Genomic DNA, 7,963 nt, shown 5'->3' on the forward strand with positions numbered 1-7,963 from the left:
CCTTTCACAGGGAGATCTTACAGTGTTATTTTTCATTGTGACATGTAAGAGAATCCTTTTTCTCCTGGTCTGTAGCATTCTTTAGAATCCATTCATTACGACGGAGGGGTTGATAAAGCTTAGGTTCAAGTCATAACCTTTGAAGCACACTAACATTTTTTTCTCCCGTTAGTGTTCGCAGGCAGACAACGAACAGACCCCCACCAGCTGGAGGAAGGCCTAAACCACAGCCTAAACCTAAGCCACAGGTCCCACAGTGCAGGGCACTGTACGCATATGATGCTCAGGACACAGATGAACTTAGCTTTAATGCCAATGATGTGATTGATATAATTAAAGAAGGTATGTAGACATAAAAGGTTTTGTTACTGAAGTGCTAATTTGGAAGGTACACAGTCATTAAGTAGTTAAGACATAACTTTTTGAGGCACAGTTATCTTTTGTCTTTAGGCTTACAAATTTCTATGACAGCTCAGGCGGCAGACACGTCTCCACACCAATCTGTCATGGACAGATCAATGACATATGCATCTGCAGATCCGTAAATTTATGTTAGAATAATTCTAGCATAGAGTCTGGCTGAAAATTTGCCTAAACCACAGCGTAGCACAAGAACCAAAAAAAAAAAAGGCGGTTTCAAATCTTTGGGTCTCCAAAGCAACCTCCTAAGGCATAGCAATGTGGCCAAAAGATTAGAAAGTTCAGGTTCTCCAAACCACATCTTCTCAATCCTTCAAAAGAAGGCTCTCACTGTGTGGGATACCTTTGCAAGGCCTCAAAAAAATACACAAAAATTTTACCAAACTTCACTACTTACTTCACTTTCTTTGTCACAGATCCTTCTGGTTGGTGGACAGGAAGACTACGAGGGAAACAAGGTCTTTTTCCCAACAATTATGTCACCAAGATATAAAAAACTGTCAAGACAAAAATTGTCATGAAGGTATCAGTGGTTGAAGATGTTTTCTCTTGCCTTCAGGACACTGTTCTCCTGAGATCCGCCATTCTCAGCAATCTTTTCACCAGTAAAGTTGTATATGAGTAGCAAGAATGCTACCCACAGCACAGACTTTGACCTTTTGTCTCAGAGGCATACAGCAGTGGACATACTGACCATTTATTTATTATATTTAAAACCTGGTTTTAACACCTAGTAGTGAAGAATGCTCAAACCTACCATCCTCAAGGTGTTTTGCAGCCTGGGACCAGGGACTCCAAAAGGGGTGTACTTAGTAAGTGCCTTCAGCCAAGTTATCAGTAACCTTTTTAATTATGTACTGAAGATAATGTCAAATGCACATTTCCTCTAATGCAGATCATTCTGGGGAACATGTAAAGTATGCTGCTACATGTCAAAAAGATTTAGGCTCATTTGGGATATTACCATCTAAAAACCTACTGTGATGGTATATTTAAGTAATTCTGTAGAGCTGTAATGAATTTGCTGATGCATTTAGGGACTCCAGCAGGCACTGTAAGAAGTTAAACAGAAAACCATAGAGTACTGTATGCTAAACAATGTTGCCTTCTTCCAAGATTTGTATTATAATATGGCTGGCCCATGTTGGATTTATGTTTAATGCTTTACTCGTTATAAGAAGTGTCTTTATGCAGAGCTGTACATTTATAGAAACAGATCATATACTGTATATAAAAAAACAGTATGATAGAAACATGTATGAATGTATAAAGTAGTATTCCACTGTTCTTATTCATGAAGTAGTTCTACTGAAGTTTTTGTGCCAGGTACTTACAGATATGCACTACTCCTTTTAAATGGCAAAAGCCAAACTGTTACTGCTTAAGTCTGCCTGCCTTCCACACTAGAGTGGCTGTTTGCCACAGTTAGCAGCGGTCACACTTTGCCTTCTGAACCTCCATAAAATAAAACACAAGAAGCAGTTAGCTAAACAGGTCTGTTCACAGTGCAGTTTGTTTTCAGTTATGTATACAAACACAGATCCCTTCACAACAACGCTGGATTTTACTGTATTGATTTTTAAAGAAAAAGAATCCCCTTTCTTTGCTTCAAGTCAAACCACTTTCACCTTCAGTTGAAGTGCGTTGCATTTTTTCCCTTGTTAAGAGCAGTTAAAAAACCCTTTGTGTTGATAGTAGGAAGTTTAAAGCATAAGCTCTAAGACACAGCTAGAAGCCTTGAACACCCTCTCTCCTAAACCACTGCCCAAGTCTAATTCAGGCACTTAAAACTCCATCTCCATTATGGGACGACTGACTGTAGCAGCTTTTTCTGGAAGCTAGAAACCAGGGGCCTCAGTGCAGGAGGAAATCTTACACACGCAAGGGGTCACACGCATTTTTCAGAAGACCATTTGCACGAAGTGCTATGCTTACTTATCCTGTGGGACTGTAAAGTCTCCTGCTTGAGAAGATTAAACCCCAGTAGCCACAGGGGGAGCACTGAGGTCTAGGCCATTTCTGTAGTAGTGGGTTCTTGCTTTCTACATCAGAGCCAGCACTCATGAAGAGGAGACACTGGGAGAAGGGAGGTAATGAGTTCAGTATATCATGAAGAATACCTATGGGTCTGTAACTTAACCTTACTTACACAGGACTAAGTTAACAAAGGCTTAAATTAGTTATTGAAGCAGAAAAATTGCATTATTTACACGCTTGCATCCCTTGAGCATACATGTACTGGTGTTTATGAGAAACAAAGGAAAGTGAAATGTTAAGTGATAAGAATCTACTTAGGGTGAGTTTGACTGTATCCTCCCAGGTATAGAGGTTTTTTTAGGGGTGGGGTGAAGTGTAGGTGAGTGAACAGGCTGTAGAATGCTAGAGCTTTGTCCAAGAGCTGGTTTTAAGAGCCGAACTGGTTCAAAAGGCCTCATCCCTATAGTTCTACACCTGCAGCCCCTTTAAATAGTCATTAGCTTCAGAGGAGACTTAGAACTTTCCTACCTTAGCTCCCTTTCTTTAGGTACACAGAGAACACATCGTCTTATGTTCACCTAAACACAATCACAAGGCTGGTTGGTATGTGTTTACAGCCAGCCTACTTCTCTACCCAAACTTGAAGGCAACAAACTACAAAAAAAAAAAAAAAAAAATCTCCTGTATAATTCTTTGGGACAGGGCACTGAAATAAGGTACATTTTAGTATCCTTGAATCTCCACCAAGAAAAAAAGTGAATTGTCTTGCCTGCTCTTTCTTATTTTAAGAGTGAAAACCACAAGTTACTAAATAAAACCCACTATCAAGCCTGGAGACTCTCATTGGAAACAACCACTCAACCACTGAAAATAATCACCCATGTGTAACTGCATGTTGCATCAATTGCCAATTAGTGCCTTTCAAGATTCATAGTCATAATACTTTTTTTTTTTCTTTTTTTAAAAAGAGAGGAGCTTTATTTCTACATAAGAACTGTATTACAAAGCAAGTTTAAAATTCCATGTTCTGAGTAAGGCGGAAGTGTCTGTGGTAGGGCTGGAGCGCTATGTGAGAAGAGACAGAGCAGTAGTTTTGCCTTAACAGTAAATAAGGACAAAGTGCATATACCATCAGGACTTGGCTGCCTCAGGTGGTGGCAAGAGTGATGAAGCCAGGTCTTTGATTAGCTTGCTGCTCAGCTGAGGAATTGTGCTGATTGCCAGTAGTTTGCTACTTGCATACTTGTTCTTTACAGCCTGCAAAGGTAGAGGGACAGTTTTACAAAAGATTTACACATACAGTATTTATGTACGGGCAGGTAATTTGGGGACAATTAGTCTGAATGCTTGGAAAACAAGCAAAGAAACAAGGTTAGACGAGCTTGCAAAGTAGCAAAAGCACAGTTTGTCTGAAGTGTTTTGAAGTTAGTACTAATGCAACATCCTCTCACAGGCTTGTCAGAATAGCATATGCTTTAAGATAACATACAGAACGTTTACTTAAGGAGCCACAACATGCACCAAAGACAGCTCTAAAATACTAAAAAGAAGATTTAAGCATTTATACTTACAGTGTATTTTGTTAGCTTCTCATTTACTTGGACCACGTTCTTGGCCATATGTTTCATAGTTGTCACAAGAGAGTCTTCTGCATAGCCAGTGTAGTACTGCTGCTTTGGGCCCTGCGGCAGAAGGGCGAGAAGGGAGAGGTAAGCAGCGGGGATGGCGTCGGCAGCAAACGCCCGGCGCTGCACGGACGAGTCTGGAGTGCGGGCAACTCCAGTACCCCCAGCTCGGGAGACAGAGTAACTCCTGGTGTGCTTCACAAGTCTGGGCAATCAATGCCAAGTACCACTGCTCCACACCACACACAGGATAAAAGAAGCAACCCTTGCAAAAGTAACTGCTGGTTCAATTACAAATTACTATTGATGGTCCACAATGTCATTATTCTACACATACTGTGAGAATTATGAAAATCTACCTTTATATGCAGTGTGGCCTTCTGTAGCTCAATACTTTCCAGAGAAAAATGCTTTCATACCACAGAGTTCATGTAACAGTAAGTTTTTAGTGGTTTATTTCTTTTTCTACCTGCAACTATGCATCAGGTCATCCAACTGCCATTTGATCCCCAACACTATAACAAACCTTAATGTCATTTTCTGAAGTAGTTCTTTTAATGGTTCAATCAACTGAAGTAAAAAACTCCAAAGAGTTTGCTTACAATACGTACCCATTCATTATGTCCTAGAATCTTCTGGGACAAGCACAAGGCAGCAGCTGCAACCTCTGAAGGACGGTGGTGAACCATGTCATAGTCTATCAGCGTCAGCTCCATTAGGTATTTTGCTAGTGTGTGTTGCTTAGCATCAGCCTAACAGATCAAGAGCTTGTTAATCCACAAAGTTTCACTTCACCTTATCACAAAAGATTCAGGACTGTTTATTGCATTTGTTAACTGATAAAGCCAACCAAAATCTTTATTAAGGTCTAGGGACCATACTTGTAACAGGCACTCATCTCCAAATTGAGACCGAAGTCCAAACCAGTCTAGTCTAGCAGCCATTTGAAATCTGGACACAAAGTCAAATGAGGGATTTTAACTGAGCTGCAGTATCAGGTAGTGCTGTGCCTCCCTATGGATGCAAGTGCTTCCTCTGTGATACACTAAGTGGGAGGGAAGGAGAAAAAAAACCCGAACAAAACCAAAACACCATCCAACAGAAAAAAGTGTAAAATGACTTAAGGAGAACCTTATTAAAGCAGGCAGCTCACTTGCAAGAGTTACCCAGTGTTGCAGTAAGTGAAGTGTGTGAGGTAAATGAAGATGCCCCCTTCAAGTTTGAGCAGTTTACTCGAGTGTAAATACCAGGGTGAAAAAAGAGACTTGGGTCTCAAAGAGAAAGCTGATCTTTTGATTCTTAATATAACATTTGCATCTGAAAATTATGAGGAACTGCAACACTGCTCCCATTTGACTAGGCAAAACCTTGATCACCAGACAACAGACTCCTCTACAAGCAAGGGTCCTCCTCTAGGTAGGTTTAGTTTAACAGTAAAACTACTGTCACTAAGACTGAACACAGGCTCTGGTAAATACAAACACAAATGTGTACTGGCTGCCACAGTGATGCTGTGCTGTCCTGTCACTCCACATAGTGGAGTATGGATCGTGTGTAAGCAGCAAGCATGAACACCTGACAATGCTGGATAGAATTAATACATATGGAAAAGTTCTAGATAATAAGGACAAGTACCCACCTCCCCAGCTTTTGATGCTCTTCTTAAGAAGTGAATTGGAAGAGGTCGCCCCAAATCAAAGTTTAACTCTTTAAGAATCAGAATCTCCATTTCTCTAACTTCACTGCCAGTGTAGGCATTGTCCGTAATGTAAACAAAGTCGGCTACATCAGGAGAAAATATCTCTTCGTATTTTGAAGCTACAAGCATTGCCGTTACGCCCACCAGCTGAAGCCTCTTACGAGATACTGGATAACTCTGCAACAAAGGAATTTAAAAAACAGGCCTTAAAACATCAAACCCGAAATAAACAGATCCCAATTTACCTGTTTAAAAAACCACCGTGAAAGTGCTCATTCTTATAACGTAAATGAGCTTTTCTACTTTGCGTCAGAAGTGTCCCTGTGACAGGTTCAAAGAAGACCAGAGCCTCAGAGTTTAGATGCTACATTGTACGCAGCTCTTACAGGGAGGGGATTTTGTAGGGTCTTAGGTCCATACAGAAAGGATAAATTCTATACTCTTTTAAAAGCATAGTCATTGAACAAGTTTCCTAAACCAAATACAAGTTGAAAAATATCTTACTTGTAAGAACCGATCCATAACGGCAACACACATATAGAGTGTTTCCTGCAAAAGCTGGAACCTTGAGTGGACCTGGACGAGCCAGTCAACTAAAATCGCACGCATGCGCCCGTTGATCGTCTTCCCATCCAGGTAACGCGGGCGGATCGACTGCTGCAGCTGTCGGAGAAAGAGCTGCGTGAGCAACACGACTGACACTACCCTGCAGCAGCACAGACTCAGGAGGTCGTACCTCAAGCTCTCTCAGGTACAGGTAGATGTCTTTTACGTAGTCGCTGCACAGCTGGGGATTCCCCAAGTCCTCAGCGTCGATGTCTTCTATGTTGTTGAGCAACACATCAGAGAAGGCTTGGCACAAATCTTCCTCTTGCACAGATACATCCATAGGGACAGGAGACAGAACCTAAGGAACAGTTCATAGTGGTCACATATCTACAGTTTAAGCTGCAATGTTCCTTTGCTTCCACATTTTTTCCAGTTACTAATACAATTTCTTAAGAGAAAAGAATTAAAAATTGAACTTGCATCCTAGTGCAGCAAGCTTTCAATAAGCTGCTGTACAGACAGAATCAGAAGACCTCCCAGCAACTTCCAACTAAAGCACAAACTTAGAACTTCATCCAGTACTTCACAGCTAGTTCTATCACTCTAACATTAGCCTCTAACATGCATTAAACCAAAACCTCAGTAGAGTCTTGCTTTTTCAGCAAGCAAATTAGCTTACAGATAAACTATTCTGAAGTTACAGCTCTAACTTGCAAATCAAATTAAAAATCAAAACAGTAGTGTTGCTTCCTACCTTTGGAACATTGGTTTCTTTGAATGCTCGATTCACAGCAGCAGGGGGTCTAGGGATTACAGTTACATTCGTCACCTTACCAGGTCCTTTCGTAGGCTTTATAGATGCTCTGGAGCATTCTGGTTTCTGTAGTGAAAACCATTACTATTAGTACAGAGCTAGCGATCCATCTTTTCCTTCTAGATAGATATCAAACGTTCCTTTACCTTAGCTATATGTGTTGCCCTTATTGTGACTTTATTTCCTATTTCTTCCAAAGCAGCCCTTCTGCCATTGAGGTGAGATTTGGCTTTACTTTCAAGTTCAGTCACAGCATTCTCCAACCCTCTAGTGACCTGAAAAAATAAAATTGCAGTGTAAGAGTCAGATATCAGCTTAATTTAATTTTCAGATGCCTAATTCCACATACGCTCAACACCACTATACCAGCGTGCCTCTGTGCATACTATCCATTACTCCATTATTATATTTAAATTTGCTATCTGTTAGCAGAGGCTCACAGGAAGAATTCTCCTCTGTACAGGTTTCAGAGTGCCATACTCTCTGAATTATACTGAAGATTAAAGCAGTGCACCCTCTCTCATTCCTCCTTGCTAAAAACTTCATGTTAGAATGCTTACCTGCTACTTAGCTCTTTATTGTATTTACATGCTTTGTAACTGTAACAGGATTTCCACGAAGATCAACAAAGATCTTGTTACGTGCGCACCACATAAACGAAAAAGTTACGCTACGCACACAAAATTAAGCATCCTTTCTTATGCGCAGCAAAGAAACCTCCAGATTACAAGGGTTTCTCGCGGAGTGTAAACTGTGAGATAATCACCGCAGCTAAGAGGCTCTTGTACTGCCTCCCTGTACCTCCCTTCTCAGTGCCTTTACTTCGCTCCCCTCCTCCCCCGCACTCTGCCCTCGCTCGGAGGGTACGAGCCGGCGGGC

At 41.1% G+C, this 7,963-nt stretch overlaps 1 protein-coding gene across 1 annotated transcript; it reads right to left on the reverse strand.

Moving 5' to 3' along the window:
* Positions 1-3,528: 3,528 nt before the first annotated feature.
* CCNB2 (cyclin B2) lies at positions 3,529-7,359 on the reverse strand (the record flags this gene model as incomplete). The annotated part of the gene is made up of 8 exons (XM_008937717.1): positions 3,529-3,654; positions 3,969-4,079; positions 4,634-4,774; positions 5,662-5,898; positions 6,226-6,384; positions 6,458-6,628; positions 7,025-7,150; positions 7,231-7,359. Coding segments are annotated over 8 exons (1,200 nt in total), but the record flags the coding sequence as incomplete, so codon positions are not given.
* Between the last annotated feature and the right edge of the window lie 604 nt (positions 7,360-7,963).

This window comes from Merops nubicus, unplaced genomic scaffold (assembly GCF_000691845.1).
Source record: "Merops nubicus isolate BGI_N331 unplaced genomic scaffold, ASM69184v1 scaffold51243, whole genome shotgun sequence".
NCBI classification, from domain to species: Eukaryota; Metazoa; Chordata; class Aves; order Coraciiformes; family Meropidae; genus Merops; species Merops nubicus.